At 38.3% G+C, this 25,496-nt stretch overlaps 1 protein-coding gene, 1 long non-coding RNA gene and 1 pseudogene across 2 annotated transcripts; all 3 read right to left on the reverse strand.

Annotated features, from left to right (window-relative positions):
• Nucleotides 1-811: 811 nt before the first annotated feature.
• Nucleotides 812-16,809, reverse strand: LOC103092282 (uncharacterized). The gene is made up of 3 exons (XR_464885.3): nucleotides 16,326-16,809; nucleotides 3,818-3,914; nucleotides 812-2,012 (listed from the first exon to the last, which is right to left on the reverse strand). It is a non-coding gene; the product is annotated as an uncharacterized LOC103092282 (long non-coding RNA).
• Nucleotides 6,864-16,331, reverse strand: LOC100020165 (tRNA wybutosine-synthesizing protein 2 homolog). Its single transcript, XM_001372731.3, has one exon. It carries the CDS (start codon nucleotides 16,193-16,195, stop codon nucleotides 14,822-14,824), a length of 1,374 nt encoding a protein of 457 aa, XP_001372768.2. The 5' UTR covers nucleotides 16,196-16,331; the 3' UTR covers nucleotides 6,864-14,821.
• Nucleotides 16,810-24,385: 7,576 nt separating the features above from the next.
• Nucleotides 24,386-25,292, reverse strand: LOC100015102 (V-type proton ATPase subunit D-like; annotated as a pseudogene).
• Between the last annotated feature and the right edge of the window lie 204 nt (nucleotides 25,293-25,496).

The following is a 25,496-nucleotide window of genomic DNA, read 5'->3' on the forward strand; positions in this document are numbered from 1 at the left end:
TTTTTCCTACCCCTCTTCTCTCTCCCTTCCCTGAACTGAGAAGCAATTCCACTGGATTATACATGTATCATTTACTTATTTCCATATTATTCATATTTGCAACAGAGTGATCTTTTAACCAAAACTCCAATCATTTCCCCCATCGAGCCATATGATCAATCGTATTAAATGCCTTTTATTAAGAGTTTCTTTCTCTATGCCCATTCATATCTGGTCATTCCCTTTTTCTTCTTCTGAAATGATAGCTACTACTCCAAATAGTTTTAAAAACTATTTTATTTGCAAAGGAAGTTGGTAACAGTACAGTGAAGATAATTTTATATAGTTAAATTCTTAAATTTCATTGATGAGGGAAATAATTCAATGAGATAAAAAATCCCTCTGAGCTGGGCTTGGATCTTCTGTGATGTGAGGGCCTCTGACAAAAAAGTTTGGATATTAATATGGCTATGACTCAGTTGTATGAAGATTCCCATAGTGTGGTAAAAATGCCACTGGATTTGGAGTCAGAAGTACTGTTTCTGTTATTTACTAGTTCTGTGATATTGGGTAAGTCATTTCACCTCTGTAGGCCCCAGTTTCTTCGGCTATAAATCAAGGCACCTGTAATCAATAATGTTTAAGTTTCTTTCTAATCTCTAGGTCCTGAGAAATACAATCAAAGCTTTAAAAAAATATTACATTTAAAAAATTTTAATTAATATAACATTTTTGTTTTATTAATTTTTATTTAATTAATTTATTAAAACTATAATTTTAAAATTAAAAAATAACTACACAAATATACCTCAAACAAAAAGCATACCTCAAACAGAAAACTTTTTGTTAATTTTAAAATGTATTTATTTGTTACATTAAAATCTTGATGTATCTCCCTTTCCTTCTTGCATTAGAAAAGTAGCACATGACAAAAAGACATATGTATTTATAAAACTATGACTTGCTTATTTCTATCAATTCTTTCTCTGGAGGAGGACATAAATGAGTAGTTCTTCAAACAACATTTCTGTTGCTACATATAATGTTCTCTTTGTTCTGCTTACATTATTCTTCATAATTTCATGTCTTTGTTTTTCTAAAAAAATTAACCTGTTTGACATTTCTTATAACACATTAGTACTCCATTACAATTATATACCTCAACTTGTTTCACTATTCCCCAATTAATGAGCATTCCCTTAATTTCCAGTTCTTTGCCATCATAAAGAGAGCTGCTACAAATATTTCAAAATATGTAGGGTTTTTTTCCTCTTTTCCTCTGATCTCTCTGTGAAACAAACTTAATAATAGTATTTCTGGGTCATAGCTTCATAACTCTTTGGGAAAAATTTCAGCTTGCTCTCCAAAATAATTGGATCACTTCACATTTTCACCAACAGTGTATTAGTATCTCCATTTTTTACTTCCCTCCAATATCTGCCATTTTGCCTTTTTATCATTTTAGCTAATCTGATACACACAGAAAAACTTTTTCCTACATTGTGAAATGAAGAAGGGGCAATGCAAAAATGTCCCAGAAATTTACAAATGATTCTATTTAGAATGACATGAATATTAGAGTTGCAGAGCAAGTTGGTAATGATAATGGTAATCTAACTGATCATCTACAGCTCCAGTATTCTTATTGAGATGCTTGAACAGCATCTAAATACATTAGAAGGAAAGAAAAACTGGAAACAAATTACTGTACTGTCATCTCCAGTCATAAGTATTACAACTTCCAGTTCTAAAGCAGCTAAAAGTTTTGATATTTCCCCAATGGTTGAAATAGTTTTGCTTTTACTTCAGGAGTCCAGGAACAGGTCAAGGAGAGAGAGAAATTTCAGGGAAAGATCTGGATGGCTCTGGCCAGAGTGAGTCCAAACCAAATCCAAACTCTTGAGAATTCAGGTAGCTGATCTTGAAGAGTCTTAGTGGAGGTATTTTGGGGTCCCAGAAGGAATAACAGGCCCCAAATGGATGGGCTCTTTTTCAGCTTTCAGGAAAACCACCTTCCTCCTCCATGTCCCAGGCTGGAAGAAAACCGTTGACTGTTAACTTCAGAGTTTTAACCCCTTTAGAACTCAACTCCTAGGCTTCCCTTTCTGCCCCCCCCCTCCGCTGCTCTTCAGCTGATCTCTCCTTCAGCCTGGCTCCTCATTGGAACCCCCTGGACCTCTCTCTTACATTACAAAATTCATTGGAACCCAAATCTTGTGAATACTATAACCCAATCTATTTTTGCTCATCTCACATTTAAAGGTGGAGTTTTTTTCTCATTCCTAAATGCCTAAAAGAATATTATGAAATTTCTGAGATATATTATTTATTTAGTAGCCAAAAAGCACCCAGACTAAATAATGATTATGATATAATTCTACAGAACCTGTTCTTTTTGTTTGATTTTTCTTTTAATTAAAAAAAAAACTATCTATACAATCTTTAATGACCATATCCTGACATTTTTGCAATTCATATTTTGTCTCCCTTCCTCTTCTCTCTACCCACCTCAGAATTTGATCTTTTTTGAGACTATTTCCAGTAGGAAGAATTACTAATGTTGAAGGCAAAAAGTTGCCTATTTCAAAGTCAATAATTTCTTCCCCCTCCAGTTAATGTTCTTTACTTTTTTTGTTACAAGGTTGAGAAAATTAATGTAACTTATTTTTAGGAAAGCCACACACTGACTTGAGAATTATATACCATTAAAAAATATTCCACTCTTTGAATACAGAGATAGTGCCACTACCCACTATTACTAAGACATGTAGTTAAGGCAGGGTTTTGTTTTTCCTCCAGCAAAAGATGTTGTATTTGTGATTTTCAAATTCATATCTTATCTACATCATGAAATTTTCTGAGATGAGGGAGGCATTAAGAAGGTAATGGTCTTTACAAAGAGTTGAAAAAAACTTATATCTGTGAGGCGACAATGGAAACACAAAAAAAGCTGGCCTCTTTTCCTGAAGTATTTGTCTTATAAAATGCTTAAAATTTGTCACTAATATAAAATTATTTCTTTGAATGGAAATGTTTCTGACGTACCAGGCCATGAAAGAATTAAGCAAAGTCGGATACTTTTGTTATGGAGATGATGACAAGTTGTTTGGCCAATGAAGTAGACACAGTTAGGCAAGGTGTCACCATAAAGAGTCCTAGAGAGCTGGGTGGCAACGTTAGGGTTCTCAGTCTGATGTGGAAGACCAGAAGGTAGAAAGGGAAATAGGAAATCTCACTTATTTCAAGATTTTGCCTATGGCCAACACTAGGTAGGGTCTATGGAAGAGAAATAAAATGAAATAAAGTGTCCTCCATTATGGAAGGAACCTAAAAATTTGGCTTTAGTAATGCCAAATTAACTAACTGTTTGATCTAATAGGACACACAGAGCCATCAACTGACTGCATTAATTAGGTGGCTGTCAGGTGTTAAGTGTGAGGAAATGTTCACTTTTCCAAGAACACAGTCAAATCTTCTACGAGCATCTAATCCTGTGTCATAGACCTTCATGTACACGTAAGGGGGGACGGGGATCTTTTCCATGGTGATAGAAGGGGAGGATAAAGACTGCCAATTCTGTCTCATTCTATGCCTTTGGTGTTTCTCGTGTTTTCTCTGTGTTTCTGGAGGCTTATTGGAGCTTCAGGAATATTGTGAATATTTGTATGAAATACTGGGAAGTTTGACCAGATATGAAAGAAAAGTTGGAAAAAAGTATAGGTGATTATCTCCAGGATAAGAAAGATTCAATAGGAGATGTAAATTATGAATGAAGGGCATGATGAAAGAGTAGTTTAAATTCAATGATACTAAATCAAGTAGGAGTCAAGATTCTCACCTAGGAAGAAAGAGCTGGAGGAGTCCTGTATGTTTGCCCGAGTGGTCTCTTTTATGTGTCAACAGGGTGGAGGCTGTAGCAATCATTTATGGTAGACCTGAAAAATATATGGAGTAGTACAAGGCAGGTGATCCTGGAGCTCTCACAGATAAAGAAATGACATTTCCCATGGAGGCAGCAATGGGTTATGGCAGAAATGGGCAGAGAGTAGCAGCAGAAGAAAGAACAGCAAATAGTGGCCATAAAGTCCAAAGAGCAGTGGAGAGAAATAGTAGATAAAGGACATTCAGCAAATGATAGTTACATTGGTGGAGAAGCAGAATGGCAAACTAAAATACATTAGGCAGATCTATTTCAGTGAATTCTTTCAAAGAAGTTTCCTCCCCCATCATGCATAAGCCTATGGGAGATGTACCCTCAAGAATGGGCAGAGGAAGACAGGAACTGATGTTCTCTATTTCTCCTCAACATTTACATTGCTATTTTGTCCCAATAAACTATTTTGCTGTATGATTTGTGGTTTCTGCTTGCTCTATTGATAAAATGTATAGTGTATGGGGTCAAGGAGAGAACAGTAGCCTTGATTAAAACAGGATATGGCTTATGCTTGTGGGGCCTCTTTCATGCCGAATAATACAGGCTAAATATACCCTCTTTGTGATCAGCACTTCCCTCTGACTTCTCTGAGGTTGGAGATAAATTTTGTACCCCTTTCTGGTCTTTCAGATCCTGTTACTTCCCTTCTTCCCCTTCCCCACTGGCAGTCAATATCTGATCATGCAAATAGCTCTGAAGTGAAAATAAGCCTTCAGAAAGAACTAGAAATACTGGAGGGGAAAGAGACAGTGCTATCAGTCTTTGTCCTTTATCATTACCCCCAAAGCTGAAGGTTTCTCCCCTCACTGATAAACACACAACTCATCAACTGAGGCACAAAAAAATAAATTTCCTGTGACTTAATAGGAGTCTCCTGACACCATGACTTTCTCCTGTCTGCTAAAAATGGAGTGAACTACATTGTAAATAAATGACCCTTTGAAATATATTTGAAAGGGAATAGTGTAGACAGATCATAGATAAGAGTTGTCCTTACCCAAGCCTATAATTGTATTCTTGAGAAAGAGGCAAATGAGTGGAAGGGATTGAGGCCTAACTGCAGTGGCTAAGCAAGTGCCTGCCAAATGTTTCTAGTTCTGTCTTTGGTCAAGGATATAACTATGTTAACAAGCTATTTTTTTCCCCCCTCTAAGGTATGCTCACAATAGGCAAGCTTCTATAGTCTCTTTCTAGGTTTCCAGAATTTACATTCTTGTCGCTGTCTGAAAGATGTGAAAAATTCTCCCTTGAGTTTAAAGGGTCAGTGAGCTAAATAATGGGCAAAATTTGCTTTGTCAAAATATCTCTGGGGTTGTCTAGATATTTTCTAGAGGAAAAGAGTTGGGAGTTTTATTCATATAGACTTCTTATATCTCTTGTATGTCCTTGAAACATAGGAAGATGATACTTGTCAAAAGTTCCATCCTGAATGTGACCTTTCAATTCTTATTATGCCTATATATATCCAATGGTCAGCTAAGAGGATAAACAATGAATGGAATCCAGAATCCTTAGTGGGTACTATTTACTATAGTTTCTAGAGCCACAAATGGTAGAAGGGTGCTATTCCAAGAACCATTTGTAGGGTCATATGGATCTGGTGAAATGTAAATTTCTGCTTGGGTTTGGGCTACTTGGGAAAAGGGGGAAGAGTAGATTTGAATGAAGGACAGATGGATGAGAAGTTTCCTGGATTATTTCGCCTCTTAATTTGAGATAGTTCATTTAAGTTTTTAGAGAATATTGTTCTATTTTATAAGCTTATAACATGATGGGTATTTGGAAGCACAGGTTCTAAATGTCAGAAGGGACCTAAAGATCATCTTGTCCAATATCCACCTGAATGAACAGAAAATTGATCTTCTCTAAGAAGCAGTGGTATGATGGAAAGGTCATTGGCTCTGGATTCAGAGAGCTGGATTAGTCTTAAATCTTACTGCTGATCTATGTGGCTCTGGGAATACTATTTGACCTTCCTGGTCCTCAGTTTCATCTGCAAAATTAGAAAGTGGGACTAGATGGACTCTGAGATATCCTTCATCTTTAAATCTATGATTCTCTAATCTGTGACAGGAAGCTCACTATCTCTTAAGTAGCCTGGTCTATACTACAGAGCTATAATTGTTGGATAAAGCAGCAGCAGCAGGAGTAGTAGTACCACCATCAACAAATATGACTCACAACTTTTAGCCATTTATCTTAGCTTTGCCTTCTGATTCAAAATAGAACAAGTCTAATCCCTTTTCTATAGCATAGATTTTCAAATACTTGGAAGCAGGTCTAAGGGTCCCCCTAAGTCTTCTTTTCTCTAAGTCAAATAGTTAGCCATTTCTACCAGTGAGGAAACATGCCTACAAAATGATTTTTTCTCCTCTTTTCATCCTGGTCACTCTCTTTTAGAGCTACCCTGGCTCATCAGTATTAGTCCTAACATGTCACATTCAGAATGAAACAATATCCTGGAAAGATTCTGAAAAAAGCAGAATACAATAAAACTGTCCCTTCTAAAATTTGCCTTAGACTTGGAAATCAAGTCTTATAATCCTGTAACATGCAGAGACATTCTCATCTTAATGCTTCAGAAATTGGTTCAGGCTCTAGTAAGTAGAAAATTCAGAAGCGTGATGGAACAAATACAGGTCTGACATGTTGTATGTCTTTTTGGGCCTTTTCTTATTACTTCTGCCCAATGATCTACAACTTGCTTTGATGTTATGTGTATCTTTTAATTTTCTAGTGTCCTACCTGCTTGATCTCCTATTTCTGGAGGTATACCAGAAAGAATATAATTAAACAGAGGCTTTTCAAATAGAAATAGTAACAACAAATTAAGATGGATATTGTGGAAAGAAATATCTTTCAGATATGTGATATTGAAATCACTTTAAAATGACTGATATATATATTAATTTAAGGTTGCCAAGGAATTCACTTATGTAATTCCTAAATGAAACACTCAAGATAGCTGCCAATTTTTTTTTATGGTGTTTAATTAAAAAAAGGAGGAAGAAAGTATCAGAGGGGAGGGGCGGGGGGAGAGAGAGAGAGACAGAGAGAGACAGAGAGACAGAGACAGCAAAACCAATGTTTTGCTGGGCGCATTGACAAAAGCCAATTGGGGGCAGTCCCCTTTGGCAGAAGTGTACATTCAAAATAAATTCAATCAACCTTCAGTTCAATCAACCACACCCCAAGGTTCATTCTTGATCTTGATGTAATGTATGTTTTCTGGCATCTTTCTGCAACAGTTCATTCTCTGGATTTAGGAGTTAGCAAGTTCCTTCTTTGAAGATCTTTCTCAAACAAAAAAAGATTTTCAAAATCTTGGATTTTTATTAAAATACAATCCCCCCTAACGCGGGTGTTAAAAAATCCAGTTCAGCTCAGGATGCATTGTTGAATTATGGGGTGTTGTGAGTCAGTTATTAAAATAATTCAAAAACAATAAAAACAAAACAAAGAAAAACAAAACAAAAATATATAAAGGGAAAAAATATGGAAGAAAGTTAAACTTTTGGGAGAAAGGGAAGAAAAAAATTCAAAATCAGAATCAAAATACCAAAATCTATGTATAAAATGTTGAGTAATCAAGAATAACTTCATAATGAGCTCTTGTAAAGGTCCAATTTAAAGTAATTTCTATTCCACAAGTCTGTAGGACAGAATGCAGTAATATTTCACTTACCCATCTTAGCCAAGACTACAGGAAGTTGCCATACTATAAGAAGGAAAGGAACTAGAATTCTATTTTGATAGGGAAGCGTCATTCCATGGTCTGACTTTTTTCATTCTCAGGGATATAGGGAGCCAGCATGATAGTCAAATTTTGGTACTTGTATGAGTACTTCATAAAGAGCGTAGATACAAGGAAGTCCTACAACTTAACGTATGTCAAGTGTCGCAACCTCGGGTCCACATTAGTATTTCCTGTGTGCTCTTTTGGCACTATTCAGATTAAGTCTGTGCTCCTTGTTTTTATCCCATTTCCTGGAATCAGACACAAACATTAATAATAGTCCCATAACATTTTATCAAGAAATGGCAGGTTCCCACAGTATAAAGCTGTTTGGGTATGTATTAATAATATAGTAAGTATGTATATTTAAACTTATATTACTGCAGAGAGAGAGAAAAAAATTAATTTTTTTGTACCTTTTGTACAAGAAATGAGGAAAGGGGGAAAAATCAAATATTCAAAAGAAAAGCAATAATAAAAAAATAAGGGAAAGAAAAAAATCAGGAATTCAATGTGTTTTTGAAAAACAGCATCTACTTGTCAATGGATTATTATCTTCAATGCATGTGATAGGATATAGTCAATCAGTCTCAACAGAAGATGCTCTCTTTACATGTGAGCAATGAATCCAAGAGTCCTTCTCTCCAACCTTTATAGATGTTGAAGTAGTTAAAAATATTTGGAATGGTCCTTCCCAGGAAGGCCGAGTTGCTCCAGTACGCTGGAAATTCTTAATATACACCTTGTCTCCTTGGTTTAGGTCGTGAAGTGAAAAGTTTAGTGGTTCAGCTTGTACTGCAGTTCCGGGTTCATGGAATTCATGCAGTTTGTGCTGTAATTCCTATATATAGGAAGCAATAGTAGTATCTCCCCCTAATAGTGATGTATATACCAGGAAGAAAGGATTAGCCTGTATAGGTGAATGTCCAAAAAGCATCTCAAATGGTGAGATATGTAAGTCTCTTCTAGACCTGCTTCTAAGATAAAATCGGGCCAGAGGGAGAATTTCAGGCCATTTTAAATAGGTCTCGGTACATAATTTGCCAATCATAGTTTTAAGTTCTTTGTTCATCCTCTCAAATTGGCCTGAGCTCTAGGGATGATATAGAACATGGAATTTGGGAGTTATCCCCAAGCAAGAATATATTTGGTTTAAGACAGAATCAATAAAATGACATCCTCTATCTGAATCAATACGTGCTGGCAGGCCAAAGTGAGGAATAATTTCTTTTAAAAGCACCTTAGCAACAAAAGCCACTGTGGCTCAGGTCTCAGGAAAAGCTTCCGTCCATCTGGTCAGTTGATCTACTATGACTAGACAAAATTTATAATTTCCGGCCTTTGGCATTGTTATGAAATCTATCTGTAGGTGCTCAAAAGGAGTATAAACCGAAGGATGCCCACTAAAAGCTTTGCCACGCAAGGTGTGTTGGTTATATGTCTGGCAGGTAGAGCAGGCTAAACAAACTTTAGAGGCTATGGTAGTTATACCGGGGGCTATCCATACTCTCTTAACAGAGTCCATGATTCCCTGGGTATCAAAGTGACCATTTTTATGAACAGATTGGCAAATTTGGTGATAGAAACTTATAGGGAGCAGGAGTTTCCCTTCAGATGACACCCAGACTCCATTAATCTATTTTGCTTTAAATTTTTGTTTCCATTTTTCCACTTCCTTTTCATAATAGGAAAGTGATAAATTTAAATCATCAGTGGTTGTTAATGTTAAAATTAATCCAGGCCCTTCTATGGCTGCTAGCTTTGCAGCAGTATCTGCTTGGTCATTTCCCCTAGAGACAGGGTCAGAGCCACCTGTATGGGCAGAGCAATGAACTACAGCTAGGGCTTTAGGCAGTTTGAGAGCAGAAAGAACTTCATTAATAATTTCTGCATTCGCTATGGATTTTCCAGCTGAGGTTAAAAATCCTCTCTGGAGCTTAGCATCCTGAATGAGTGACAAATGCCGAAAGCATATCTAGAATCCGTATAAATTGTTGCCTTTTTACCCTTGGCAATTATACAGGCATGTTTGAGAGCTCTGAGTTCTGCCCCTTGAGTGCTAATATTAGAGGGCAGCAAAACTGACCACTCAGTGGCAAATTCTGTGACTACAGAAGCTCCAGTGTAGCATATGCCATCTTTCATAAAAAAAGAACCATCAGTAAATAAGACCAGATCTGAGTTGTTTAAGGGAATGTCCAAGAGATCATCTTGAGGCTTTTCTGCCATGGACACTAGCCTCCAACGGACTCTAGCCCTCTTCACAGGAAGTCCTGAGAACTCCAGAGGCTGTTTTCTACCTTACTTCCTGCATCTCACATGTGCCAGTGGTGGCTATAGCTTGACCCAGAACCGCCCAGAGGTCTGTCCTTTTTTTGCACATGTCTGTTGAAGGCCATATTCTCAAATAATTAAATCTTGAGTTTGCTGCAGCCTTTCGTAATCTTGTTACCCTGAGGTGGGTGGAGAATAAAGATCTGATTCTGTTATTCCAAGTATCTCTATTGTTATTGATCAGGAAATAGCTAAATCTGATCTTTTAAAGAATGGTCTGAATAGGGTGGAGTAGTTTTGAAATTCACAGATATGAAATTTAAAAAGTAGAGATGAAACTAAGACTTTAACATCTCCTTACATCTTCCTTTTTGGGTAAACACATTACCCATATGAATTGCTACGGGCCTCCTCTGATTATCATTGGATCATTTTTGTAATCAGTTACTTGCTGGGACTGTGTCAAAATGAACCAATTTGTTCTTATGAATTGATAATTTGTGACGAGAAAACAAGTGTGGATAGATATATGTATTGTACCTGGCGTAGATAGTAGAGAGAAATATATCTACATGTGTCTGGAAGGCCATGGTAGAAAATGCATGCTAGGCTCAAGAAAGAAGTGGGTTATTATTATTGTTTGTTTTGGTGTTTTTGAGTATGTATGTGTATGTGTGTGCTTTTGCAAGAGACCTCAGAGAGGAAGCAAAGGAAATTTCTTTGGAAATTTGCTGTTAGAAAAAGCTGCTTCTTACATTTTTTGCAAATACTTTGGTCTGTGTTTAGTTGAATAAAATGGATTTTTTAGACATTTTTGTAAATTAACTAATGGGATATCAAGTTGTACTGAATACAGATGATCTTGGTTTCCTCTATAAAATGAATGTTTGGTATAATTTTGTAGATCTTTTCCAGATCTAGACTCTCCTGTGATCTTTTTAGGCATAGTTCCATATGATTTAGTTCATAAATTAAGATGCCAGTTGAATTAATGATTTAAAATTCATTTTTAACATATAGAAGCATTTTTTTCTTTTATATTGTGAAAATAAACTACTCAGTGAATGAAAGCTGGTGAATTTTGTTTTTGTTTCCTATTTACTTTGTCTATCCCCAAAATGTAGGAAGATTTAGTTTCATATATTTCTGACTTTAAATTTAGACTTTGAATATGATTGTCAAAGAAACAGTGTTTTGCTTTTTAGCTCTAAAGCAAATTTACTTGGCAATCTCCCATCTTCTCTAAGTAACAGTGTCTTAAGAGGAAAGTAAATAGGATAGCAAGACTTATTATGTCTCTACTCTGAAATATACTTTAATCTTTTAAGGGCTACATATGACTCATAATAGAAAATTTTGAAATATCTCTAAAATTGCTGCAGTGTTATCTTTGCTAGAAAAATGTCACTGAAACTACAGATTCATGTAAGCTAAAATGTCTTGTCCCAGATTTGAAAGAATTATGGAAGTATGAGGAATCCCTTTAGGTATGAATTTGATATATTCATGTAATGTGTGAGACTAGTAACAATTGCTAATACTACAGTACTTTCAGGATTGAAATAATTAATAACAATAATAGTTATTATTTGTACAACATTTTAAGGTTTGCAAAGTGCTTTACAAAAACTCCAAGAAATAAGAACTATTATTATCTTCATTTTACAGATTGTTAAGCAGGCATTCAGAAATTAAGTGACTTGAGTAGGTTCATATAACTAGTAAATATCTGAGGCTTATGAAGCACTTTGCTCATAAAAACTCTGTGAGTTAGGTAAGCAGGGGAAATCCATTCTTCAATCCTGTTTTTCTTGTACTTAATTCAAATGGAGGAGTAAGATTATATGGTACATGGACTGGTCCTAACAGTCAGTCACCTGATATTTATTAAGTACCTATTATGTGCCAGGTATTGTGCTAAGTTCTGAGGATAAAAAAAAAGGCAAAAATAGTCCAAGACCTCAAGGAGTTCATGGTCTAATAGAGACAACATAAAAATAACTATGTAGAAACAAAATATGCACAAGGTAAATTGAGAACAGTCTCAGAAGGAGGGCATTAAGATTAAAGAGGACTGGGAAAGGCTTCTTGCAGAAGTTGAGACTTTAGCTGAGAACTGAATGAAGCCAGGATATAGAGAGGAAGAGGGAGAAGTTTCCTGGCAAGGAGAACTGGGAAGAGAAAGGAATAAACATTTAGTAAGTACCTGTGTCAGGCACTGTGTAAAGCATCTTACAAGTACTATCTCATTTAATCCTCATGACAACAGTGAAGTTGAATGTTATTATTATTGCCATTTTACAGCTGAGGAAACTAAGCCTGAAAGTGATTGACTTCCCTAGGGTTACAAAGTAAGTTTCTGAGTTTCTATTCTGAGGTCTTTCTGACTCCAGGCTTAGTGTTCTCTCCATTTGTGCCACATAGCTGTTCACTTGGAGAGTAAGTGAAGACACTCAGATTCTGGAGATAGAATGAATTTGAGGAAAAGCAAGGCCATTCTCACTAGATTGCTGAATATATGGAGGGGAGTAAGATACAAAAAGCTAGAAAGGTTGGAAGCAGTCAGGTTTTAAAGTGATTTGAAAACCAAATAGGATTTTATCTTTGACCCAATTCAATTTATTAAACATTTATTAAGCCAGACATTGTGTTAAGCACTGGGGAAACAACTAATAAAGAGAAAGACAGTCCCTGCCCTCATTGAGTTTATAATCTAAAGGGGGAGACAACACACAAAATGATGCTGGAAAGTAGAGGTAGAAGACTATGGAGGAAGAATCTCCATGGGGATGGAGACACCAGGGGATATCTTGTTTCATGGAGATGAAACCAGGAAGAGCAGCAGATGTAAGATGGAATGATCTAAGAGCCCAGTTTCTATCTTCTTTTAAGAAGGCACTGGGAAGAGTTTAGTATTTCACCCTCTGGCCTTCAGAGGGGAGAGGAGACCATAGAAGGTAGAGTCAATGAAGACTTGAGTTAACAATATGATGGTGATTTAGAAGTGATGAGTTTATACTGGAAGGGGGAAATGTTATTTCATGTAGTTGAAACCAGGCAGGGCAGCAAATGGAAGTGAAGGCAATAGCAAGCCACTAGAGTTGATTGAATATGAGAGTCTTTTATGATGATCAGTTTGATAGCTTAGAAGATAGAATGAAGTAGTAAGTAGTAGTAAGTAGTAAGAAACTTGAAGCAGGGAGACCAACAAATAGAATAATGAAATAATCTAGGCATGAGGGCCAGCATCAAAATGACTGCAGTGTCAAAAGAGAGGTGGAAATGATAGGACTTAAGCACTGGTTGGCTTGTGGGGGATAGGGCCAAGAATGATACCTAGGATTTGAGCCCAGGAACCTGGGAGGATTTGTGATCCCTGTATATTAATAGAGTAGTTAGGAAGAAGGGATTTTTTTGGGTGGGGGGAGGTAAAACGTTCAGTTTGAGACATGTCTCGGAGACATACAGTTTCAGTTGTCTATGAGGCAATTGGAGATATGAAACTGAAAATTTGGAAAGAGGTTAGGGCTGGACTAGGAGATCTGAGAGTCATCTACATAGAGGTGCTAACTGAAAACAATAGAGCTGATTAGATTACTAAAACAGAATATAGAAACAGTATGGGTTTTGGATGACTCCTACTATTTGTGGGCATGACATTAATGAAAATTCAGCAAAAAGAGAAAGAGAAGGAATTGTCTGCTAGATAGGGGGATAACCAAAATAGAGCAATATAATGGAAAACTAGATAGAAAAGAATACCAAAAGCCTGCAGATAAGTCAAAGTTTGAGAAAAGGACTAGTTGGAAAGACATCATTGACATATTCACTGGCTATTGTTTGAGGATTAGCTTGGAGTAGTTTAATACCAGAAGACTGATGCAAGTTGATCTTTTGGGCCACAGTAATTCTAGAAGGTAGCATGGGATAATGATAGGAGTTATTATTAGGAAGACACTGGTTTGAACTGGTTAAGCCAACTAACAAGCTCTGTTATTCTGGGCAAATAACTTTACCTCTCAGTTTCAGACTCTTCCTCTTCAAATTGGGTATAACTTACCACAAAAGACTGTTGGGAAGAACCAGTGAGATAATATGTGTGAAATGATTTACAAACATTAAAATGCCAAATAATTCTCTCCCCTTCCCCCCAACAATTAGCAAATTTATAGCAGCACTCTTATATTGATCAGTCAAAGCAAGAAGCTATTCAGAAGGTCAGTCATGGGACATCAGAACTGAGGTGCTAAGGACAAGATTTGACAAGGCTACTCAAGACCTGGCCTCACTTTGGTCCAATCTGGCAAAGTGTGCTCTGGCTCAAATTCACCAAAACAAAACCACTCCAGATCTACTGTAGGCCAGCAACCGAGAAGCAGCACCAAGTGCTCTGTCTCCAAAGGACAATCTCAAACACTTCAGGAGGTGGACAGTTCTGTACCTCTAATTCCAAGACTTCTATGAAGAAATACTTCTGTTCATTATAAACCCACACTCCTTAAACAATAGCTACATGAGGTATTTCAAGGTTAACCCTATCTCTGAGATGAGATTCAAAGTCAACAGTCCAATAAAGCAGCAATTTGTCTAAGGCCATACAGATGGAACTAAGGCCAACCCGCAGAACCCCATGCTCCACAGATTGCACTCACTTTAAAACACCATTCTGCTTCAGGTAGACAATTCATCTTGATTAGTGGGAGAGTAGAAGACAGAACTTCTAGACTAGAGTGCTCAGTCTCAGATTTACACCAAGCCCTTGGAAGAGATATTCTAATAACCAGTAACTGTAAAAATTCCTTATAAAAATGTAAAAGATTAATTTTTAGGGACTAAGGGGGCAAGAAGTAGAAGTAAGCTGCTGAATTCCAAATTTCCAGCCACCTCAAACCCAGACCTCAGACTTTGGGCCTCTGGTTGCAGGTCTTCTCAGCTTTCTCAACTCCCTTCCCAGAATAAGAGAGGGGACGACAGTCCAAATCTAAGACTATGTGATCCACATGGGGAGCATAAGATTTCACTGGCTGAATATGCAGGATATGGGTCTCCCAGGGGTTCCCATGCAGCTGCAAAAGCAGGTCTCTAATCCGAGCAGCCACAACTTCAGCCCACTTTCTCCATTCTAGCTTAGGGACCTTTGCTGGTGTTTGTCTTCCAGAATTCCTGGCAGCTATCTGCTCCTTTTGCCCTGCCTCACTGCTACTGGGGAGCTGAAGGTCTTTCCCTGGGAAAGACTCCACATTGTGATGGATATGCAGGATGCCGCCAGTGTCCTGGCGCAGTACCTGGCAGGCAATGGGCCAGCCCTCCTCTGAGGTGGGGATGAGCCCCAAGTTCACCCTGTTTGCAATGCTCCGTAACTTTAGCTTCCTGTTATCACCAAGGTGTATACTGCAGCGATCCGAAACACCATTGAGCTCCAGGTTCTTTTTCAAGGCTGCTGCGGCATGAGGATCCCACTCACAGGCATGGACAAAAGCAGCATTTGCATGAATGAGGAATGGCAAAGTGAAGTAGCCAATCCCTGCATAGAGATCCACTAGCACTTCTCCTGCACAGGACATTGATGCCACTCGCAGCTTTTCTGTGATGTTTCCAAAGGAGAACATACTTTGAGTCACATCAAATGTGTACCTGATGCCATTATCCACATGCTCCACCCAGCCATGGTCACCCAGCATTAGGATTACTTTGGGAGTTCGTGTTCCACCTGGCGACACACGCCCTCGCTTTGCCAAACGCTGACCTCCCAGTGCAGAGGCTACTGTCTTCCAGAGCCCTGGTTCCAGTTTTTTCCAATGGGGATCTTTGAAGCTGTCCTCACTGAGCAGAAGGAGGTCACCATGACGTTGCCAGGAGCGGGGAAGATCTTTTTCTAGCTCAGTTGACCACATGTGTCCTTGACTTTCCACCAGGCACTGAAGCTCCTGACATAGCTTCTGAGCAGGTGAACATCTCTGAGCTTTCTTGGAAAGAATGGGTTTCGGGATGTGCACCAGCCGGCAGATGTTCTCAGGGGTCCCTTGCTGCCTCAGGGCTAGTAGGTGCTGCTCACTGAGGGTCTCTCCCACAACAGGTAGTGCTATGGTACCATCGGGCAGCTGCTTCACTCGGTGACGCCTGTCCAGGAGCTGCTGCTTCTCAAGATATTCTCTATAATGCTGGGTAAACTGAGGTTCTGTCACAACAGCCAGCATAACCTCAGACTTTCCGTCTTGGGCCTCCATTTTGCCAGTCTTGTACAGATCTAGTACATACACGGTTGCTTGCATGTGGTTTTCCCCATTAGACTGAGAGCTGCCTGAGGGCAGAGACTAGGATTTTGCCTCTCTCTAGTATCCCACTGCTTAGCACGCAGGGTGCTTTAGAGGAAAGCTGGTTGAAGACTACCTGCTTGCCTACCTCAGTCTGAAGCCTCCCTGCACTTGGCCATTAGAAGGCCGTTGAGCTCCCCGGCCGCGGCAGCTGCTTCCTGTATTGCTCAAGAGATGGGGGGAAGCAAACCTCAAGCTCGAGAAGCTTCCTTCCGCTGGAACTCGGGAGCGGGTGGGGCTAGAGCGTCTACCTAGGGAGAAGCAGTGCAGGACACTCTTTCGCGTAGTTCGCTAAGCAGCCCTCCGTCAGGCACAGCTTGGAGAGAAAGATTCCCAGCCAGGTGCTAGGTTCTAGGGAGGAAGAAGGACTTTAGAGGGTCAGGACCCATGCCGGGGCCCGGGCTGGATTGGGTGCTGAGGCTGCAAGGCGCCGCACTGCTCCGCCAACAGCCTATTTGGCTGCCGCCCCCTTCTGGCTGAGTGGCCTAAGAACCCCGTAGCAGGCCCGAAGAAGCGTTCCGGAAAGGGGCGCCGGGCTCAGAGGAGGGAGCCTGCCTTGCTCCGTCAACACTCCCTCCTACCACCGTCTGGCCCCGCCCGGCCCAGCCCCGAGAGTCCCACCCCTGCGCGCGGCCGCACCTCCTAGGCTGTCTCAGCCGCCTCCTCACGTATCTATTTTAGTTATTATAAATTGTGGGGTAGTGGAGTATTTGTGATTTCTGTCAGTGGAGGGAGTCCATTCCCTGAGGAGCCGATTTCCCAGATACTTGAAATATTATTTTCGTCTTTGAAAATGGTTTTTGGTTCTTATCTATATCAATCCTTATTGCTCCCCTCCCCTCCCTTCTCTCTTTCCTCCAACCCCTTCCGTTTCCCCCATATCTGTCTCTACAGTTTTTGTCTGAGAGTTTGAGTGGTTAATAATGGGTAGCTAGGCTTGAAGTTGGGACCTGGGTTCAAGTACCATTTCTGCCTGTGTGAACCTGGCATCACTTAATTGCTCCCTGCTCTGTGGCATGCTCTAATACGATAACTTTCAGAGAAGGCACTGAGCTGAAGTTAATCACACCAACGATATTACTGGTCTGATAAAGGTATGTCTCATTTATAAATATGACATCAGTTGTCCACAATGCGAGGGGATGTCATAATTTTCTGAATAGATATATAAATCTTTTAAAACTAATACATAGGGATAATAAATCTGAGTGGACGATAGAATAAGTGACAGAGAGACATGAAATTTCCTTAAGGACCTCAAAACTTTGAATTCACTTATGAGAGTATTAATGGGGGGTTTATCAGCAGATATGAGTAAATGTCATATAGCACACAGAAATGAAATGATATTTTCTTTACAATTTTAATTCAAATCTAAATTCAAAGTTGGAACTGTTTTCTCAGATTAATAATACATTTTAGGAGATATTTATAATATAGGAAACATATTCCTTCATTTCCAAACAATTTTTCCCCATTATACCCCTATCTGAAGGTTTTCAAGAAACCACTGGATACCCACTTACTCCTGATGTCGTTGAGGAGATACTTAAGTACAAATGGACTTGATAGTACCTGAAATCCCTTTATACTCTGATGTTCCTAGATATGAGTTCACTTTCCCAGTAAATAATAATAAAAAAATTATTTTAAAAAATGACAATGGATTCACCTCCAATAGATTGAAGATAGTTCAGGAATTAAATGTATATTTCTAAAAAAAGAAAAAAAAAAGCTCTATCCACGAGCAGAATTTAGCCTAAAGCATTTTTAACTTTATAGCTTATAGGAACTTTCTTATAACAGCTATTGTCCAGGAGAACTGTAGATATGATTCATATCCCTGGGTCTCACTGACTATCAACAGGGACATGTTTAATTTTCAATGTAGCTTTATATCTCCTTTTAGGTCTCTAGTTTTGTGTATGCTTCCTTTTGTCTCCACTTAGATTTAGCTATTCCTCATAGCCTATTTTTACAAAATCAGGTCTTGCCTTTTAACATTTCTTCCACTGTTCTAAATCAGATGGCCTTGATATGGAGTCATAAGATGCCCCTCTCACCCAGTTCTGTTTGAGAGTAGTGGAGAATCCTAATCTAATTAGATTTGCTTTTGCTCAGAGGGTTAAATAGGAGCAATGGTCTAGAGTAGGTAAATTTCTATTCTATATAGGAAAAAAAAAAACTTTGAGCAATAATTGTTAACACCAAGAATAAAAAAGTTGAGTAGATTTCCCTATCACTGGTTTTCTTGGCAAAGATTCTTGAGTGGTTTGCCATTTCCTTCTCTAGTTCATTTTACAGATCAGGAAACCAAAGCAAACAGGATTAATGACTTGCTGGAGTTCACACCCCTAGTGAGTGTCTGAAGCTGGATTTAAACTTGGGTTTTCCTGATTCAAAACCTGGTGCTCTATCCACTGCACCACCTAGTTACTTTAGAAACTGGCCAACCGTTTGGTATCTGACACCTCTTATGAATGTCTTGGACTTTCCTCTCCAATCTATTTAGACACTGGCCAAACTGATAACATAGACTTGAACCTGATATTCTCTCCTACACACACATGGACACCCCCTCTGTACCTATGCATAAGTGGCTCCTGATGTCTGAACATTCTCCCTCCTCACACCTGCTACATAGAATTCCTGACTTCCCATAAAGCACAGCTCAGATGCCACCTCTCACATGATATCTTTTTCCTATTCTTCTAATTATTGTCACTGATTCTCTCTTAAGAGTGCTTTGAATTATTTTGGCATATACTTTGTATTTACTTAGTTATGTAATATTCAGTTCCCACATTAGAACTCTGGCTTTTTTAAGGTAGAGAATCTCTCCTCCTCTATCCCTGCCCCTTTCTCTCTCCCTTCTCTATCTCTCTTGTCTTAAAAGATTCTTTGTGTCCTCAGGTGCTGTATACATCCATGATCCTCAGTATCTGGTTGAAGAGGACATCTAGTGTGGTCCTCAGTAGATTGAAACCAGGACTAGAGATGGAAGGCGTTGTTTTCAAATGTGGCCTCAGACACTTCCTAGCTGTGTGACCCAGGGTCAGTCATGTAATCCCCATTGCCTAGTCCTTAACTACTATTCTGCTTTGGAACTAAAACACAATATTGATTATAAGATGGAAAGTAAGAGTTAAAAAAAAAGTTTCTTGATTTGAATTGACTAAATGATCTCTGATATTACTTTTTAATATGATATTCTATGACTGTTGAAAGGGAGCCCTTCTAAGCAATGGGATCATCAAAATTGCATCATTGCCTCTTTATTATCCATACTGCAGTGAATAGAGGTATGGCACAATAGAAAAGGACCTAAGTTCCAATTGTGATTGTCACTTAATAGCTATGTGACTTTGTGCTAATCATTTAACCTTTTTGAGTCTCTTTCCACAGTTGTAAAATAATGTGATTGGTCTAGATGGCCTAAAGTACCCATTTCAACTCTAGCTGTATGGTCCTAGGATACTATAATGAGGTCATCAAAATATGGGGACTACACCAAAATAACAGAATCATAGAGTTATAGAGTTTTGGAGATATAGGGACCTCTTAAAGATAAGTTTAAATGACTGTAATAAGTGTGACTATTATAATATTCAGGAGGCTCCATATCTGCTTTTCCATTGACCCGGAATTTTACAGTGCTTGTTATTACAGTTGCTCTATGAATGCCAGAGACCATTATACCTTAATACTTTGAGAATCTTCAAGTTTTGAGGTAGTAGGTACTCTCTCCATTGATGTTTATCCCAAACCATTACTAGGCCTATGCTTAAACCTTTCTAGGTTGGTAACTATCTGCTTCAGTTTACACTCTGCAGAAATAGCTTTGAGGAACCCATGTTCCCTCAAGGTCATAATGAGGGATCAGAGAAGGATTTCAGTGTATATATATAAAATATCCCTATGTGAAGGCAACAGTATATTGACACAGAAAAGAAATTGAGGAAAATATGCACATTATTTTATAGTCTCTCCTTCCCTCCATGGGAACATAAAGTTATATAATTTTGGAGAAGGAAGAAACCCCCCCAAAATACAATCCAAACTATCTATTTGACAAGTGAGAAAACTGAGAAATAGAGTGGTGGAGTAACCTAAGCTAGGCCTTAGGACTAATCACTACAGAGATAGATCCATAACCTGGGCCTCTTTGTGTTACATACTTCCTCAGGAACCTCTGGAAGTTAACTTCATTTTGTGAACTTGGAAATTACTCCACCCTAATTAGAAATACTTTAGGGGAAGATAAAGTTGTAAACTCCTGATTGAACAATGAAGGTACTTAACTCATACCTTATAGTGAAGCTAAAACTTAAGCTGTCTATTTTTAGATCTAATAACAAAAAGGGTGTTAAGTACCTATAAAGGTTAAATTAATCACAAAAAGGTCAAGTAACTCACAAAAGGTAAGCTTAACAAAGAAGTACGAAAGTACCTCAGAAGATATAATCTAACCAGAGAATGTGAGAACTAAAGAGCAGACAGTGCTGGAGAAAATCTAATCAAAGAAGGTGAAAACTAAAGAATAGGTAGTCCTGGAGAAAAGCTCCTACTGTGATTGGTAGATGTGAAAATTTAGGAGAGGTGACATAAGAGAAAATTTCTTTAAAAGGAGGCTAAAAAGTCAGTTTAGGCAATTGAATTCAGTTTGGAGTGCAATTAGATTTGGAGTTCAGTTCAGTGAGGACTTGAACTCAGCCTAGAGGATCCCCCTCAGACAGCTTCCTTGTTGATGATCTCATGGTGAGTGATGACTGACTCCCTTTCCCTTAGGCTCCAGGGAGGCCACTTTGGCCAAGGCCTTTAACTACAGCCTGGCTCAGTCTGAGCCAGAGCAGTTTAAATTAATTCTTCTCTCTCTCTTTTCCTTAATTCCTTCTCTCTATATTAATTAAAATCACCATAATTCCCAGCTGACTTGGGTATTTTATTATTTGGGAATTTTACCTGGTGACCAATTATTTAGATTTCAAGTCACAAAGCTAAAATCATCTTTACAGTTTGAAAAGCTATCTTAAGGTTATACATTTAGATTATTAACTCCCGGGGGGGGGGGGGGCGGGAGGGAACCAAACCAATATGAATAACTAAACTTATCTGAATGGTAGGGGGTTGCTTCTATTCTAGCCTAACAAATTTAGCTCTGAAGTCTTAGAAACCTGTTTCTGGTGAGACCAGTTATGATTGATTGTTGTCTTGTTTTATACAAACATATCCATAGCAGCTAGGGTCATTCTAAGAACCTTTCAAAAATGTTAAACCCAAAATGATTTCTCTCTTTCTCCTTTGTCTCTTAGATTTTTCTGTCTTCCTCTCTGTGTGTCTTTCTATGTCTATTTTTCTCTCCCCTAATCCTACTTCTATCCCTGGTCTCTAGCTGTTTGGGTGAAGATATTTTTCAGTTAAAAAAAAAAAAAAAACATAGTATTTGTACCTAAAGATACCTTATGTTGAACCAACTTTGGATTTTCTAAACTTAATCAGCACTGAAAAGCTATCATGTAGAAAGAGTATGGTATTATAGCATCATCACTACTATACTGAGCATGCCTTCAGAGAAGTAATTGAGATATTAACAATTTGCAACTTATTTAAGGTCACATAATGATAGAAAAGCTGTATTAGGAACCAGTTTTCCTAATGTCTACTCATGTATTTTCTCCAATAAACTATACTTTGAGAAAATAAGACACCATTCTGGCAATTGAAAGGTTAGGGCTTCCCTATTAAAAAGGAAATATTTTTAGTTTTACTGAATTTAAAGGGGAAGAAGAGAGCCTTGAAAACAGTAGGAGAAAACAGGGTCTGTTATTACAAACTTTAATATTAATAACATTTCTTGCTCCTATGGATCCAGTTTTCTTTTTATCTTGCTGTTATTTAATATTTAAGGGACAACAAATGACAACAAAAAAATGACTTTGAAGATATGGCACACACACCTTCTACCTCAAACAGAAAATCTTATGCCAGATCATAAATAAGCAGTATGCAAACAACTGAGTTTTCAACGCAGACCCCTCCTCTTCAAGATGGAAATAGTTAATGATGCCTTTTGTGTAAACCCAGCCAAGTGCTCCTCAGGCCACCCAAAAGCTCTAACTATAGGCTAGAGGAAGTTTCCTCACCTAGAGTTTCCTATATCCATGAAATCACAGATCTAGACATTTACCAAAATACAAACAAGCAACAACAACAGAAACAACAACAACAACAAAACCCAAGATGGAGAATTATTACTGTATCATAAACAACATTGAAGTCACATGGTACAGTAAAAAATTGCTGTGCTTAGGGTCATAGGATGTATGTTTATATCCCAACTCTGTCAGTTACCATCTTTGTTGATTGTGAGCCATCAGTAATTCTCTGTACACCAGTCTTATTAATAAAAGAAGGGAATCAATATGGATGGCCTCTAAGGTCCTTTCCATCTCTAGATTTATGATCTTAAAGAACTGATAGTTCTAATGAATGTGATAACTTAAATTAATTGATAAAGCAAAAAGAACCAGAAAACAAAGACCATCATAATGAAAAGGAAACTAAATTATAATTAACCATAATGACCAATTTTTGTTCCATATAATAGATTCTGAAATGATAAAACACCTTCCTCTTAGAGGTGGAGGTCTATGGCTTCAGACTGGGGCACACATTATCAAAAACAGTTGCTGTGGGGGACAGCTGGGTAGCTCAGTGGATTGAAAGCCAGACCTAGAGATGGAAGGTCCTAGGCTCAAATCTAGCCTCCGACACCTTCTAGCTGTGTGACCCTGGGCAAGTCACTTAAATACCATTGCCCAGCCCTTTCCACTCATCTTTCTTGGAACCAATACATACTATTGATTCTAATGCAGAAGATAAAGATTAAAAAAGAAACAGTTGAGGTGTCAAATATTTTTGTAAGGAAAGGTTTGAAATTGGAGATCATACATATATCTATAAATCTAGACTGGTATAAAAATAAGTCATCAATAAAATTTTTTAAGAAGTAGGCTTTGGGGGGGATGCTCATCAATTGGGGAATGGCTGAGCAAATTGTGGTATATGTTGGTGATGGAATACTATTGTGCTAAAAGGAATAATAAAGTGGAGGAATTCCATGGAGACTGGAACAACCTCCAGGAAGTGATGCAGAGCGAGAGGAGCAGAACCAGGAGAACATTGTACACAGAGACTAATACACTGTGGTATAATCGAATGTAATGGACTTCTCCATTGGTGGTGGTGTAATGGCCCGGAACAATCTGCAGGGATCTAGGAGAAAAAACACTATGCATAAGCAAAGGATAAACTATGGGAGTGGAAACACCGAGGAAAAGCAACTGCCTGACTACAGCGGTTGAGGGGACATGACAGAAGAGAGACTCTAAATGAACACTCTAATGCAAATATTGACAACATAGAAATGGGTTCGAATCAAGAACACATGTGACACCCAGTGGAATTACGTGTCAGCTATGGGGGGTGGGGGGGAGGAAAAGAAAATGATCTTTGTCTTTAATGAATAATGCTTGGAAACAATCAAATAAAATATTATTTAAAAAAAAGAAAAAAAAGAAGTAGGCTTTGGATGACATTATTATTTTATGTTCCAAGTGAATCAAATCAGAATAACTGCAAATAAAGCAAGTCATTTTAAAATTCTTTTACTCTGCTTACATACTATAGTTACACAGGAATTGGCAGAATTTCTTCCATAATGGAGGGGGAAAGTCTTCTTCCACAGGACTGAGACCAGCCATGCAAGGAAAAAAAAAGACATGAAGCAATTTACCCAAGGCTAGATTGAAGCACCATGGTGACAAAAGCAAAAGTTGAAGTGGGTCAAAGCAATGACTATGTATGTAGAAGTTAGGTTATTAGATCCATGTGAATCATTGCTGTTTCCAAAGGGATATTTTTTTCAAATACTAGAGTATAGAACACCAAATTGAGTACATACACAAACTAATGAAATGAGGAAATATCAATAGGTTATAGTTCTACAGGTTCCTGGACTGGTCAATTACCACCAAAATAGAGGCAGATCCTACAAATGACATAATCACGATCCCTCCAAATAATCCCAATAACTAATATCCACTAGTAGAACTTTTGGGCTATAACAAATCGCCCATTACACACAGAACCTGGATACCATGTATTATAAGAAAAGCACAAGACCAAGGTCTCAAAGATGATAGAATGGAAAGGGCTATTCAAATAGAAGATCTTCATCCTTTTCTATTGCCAGCAGATTAGCAGGCTCTGGCAATTCTCCAGATGCTTTCAGGCAGGATATCTCCTTCTCTAATTTTTCTTTGACACTCTTCTTCTCCTGTATTTTCTTTAACCTGTAAAACTCTTCACGTTCTCACTCATCCAGTTCTGTGACAATGTAATTAAGTGTACGCTCAATCCGGGGAATGATCACATGCTCAATGGCATTCACCCGTCTGTTTGTTATTTTAATGGCCTCATCCAGCGTAATAAATGAAGTCTGGAGGGATGCTAGTTCCACTAGCAGCTCTACTGCTTTGCCATAGTTCTTCTTCAGTTTGGTCACTTGTTCCCCACCTCTGGCCAAACCAGTCAATTCAAACTGTCAGTTCCTTCATGGTAATGTTCAAGTACTGGCAAGGTAACACCTGCTACATTATCTTTCTTTGTTCTAATCTTCACTTGAGCTTTGTTCACATTCTGAATAACAGTGGCACTAAAGTTGCCAGCTGTGAATTTGACTTCAGCAAGTGAGAAAGCAGCTTCTCCCATCACTTCACCCATTAGTACTTTGGTCTGAATGACCTTCTTTAAGATCTGCCAAAATCAAAAAGTCATGGCATCAGACTTTTTCTTTAGGAGGTTCTGACCTGTTTGTGCGCCTTTTAATCGAGCCTTCATAATGGTCTGTGCCATTTGCGAAGGGAAGATATCGATGCGGTCTTTGGTAGACATCCTGGTGGTTGTTGTCTGGTGGTGACAGATTAGTACCCAGGCCTATTACTTCTGGCTTCTAAGTCTCCAGTCACTGCAGCTAGCCTCCCCCACCTTCTCATGCAGTGGACCTAGTTTTCTATAATTCCATTTCTTTTGATTTCTTACACATACTTTGAATTCTGACTTCTCCTAAATGACACCCTTTTTGGTGGGGGAGGGGAATATCTTGATCTGTTTCTTAATGGTAGAACAATCAGAGCATAATTGACTAGAAATATTTCATATTCTAGAATCACAAAGACTACAGTATCAATCTTCATCA

Source organism: Monodelphis domestica, chromosome 3, assembly GCF_027887165.1.
Source record: "Monodelphis domestica isolate mMonDom1 chromosome 3, mMonDom1.pri, whole genome shotgun sequence".
NCBI classification, from domain to species: domain Eukaryota; kingdom Metazoa; phylum Chordata; class Mammalia; order Didelphimorphia; family Didelphidae; genus Monodelphis; species Monodelphis domestica.

What these genes read in the sequence shown, in the direction of transcription:
- LOC100020165 (XM_001372731.3), bottom strand. Translation starts at nt 16,195, where the DNA reads ATGCAAGCAACCGTGTATGTACTAGATCTGTACAAGACTGGCAAAATG.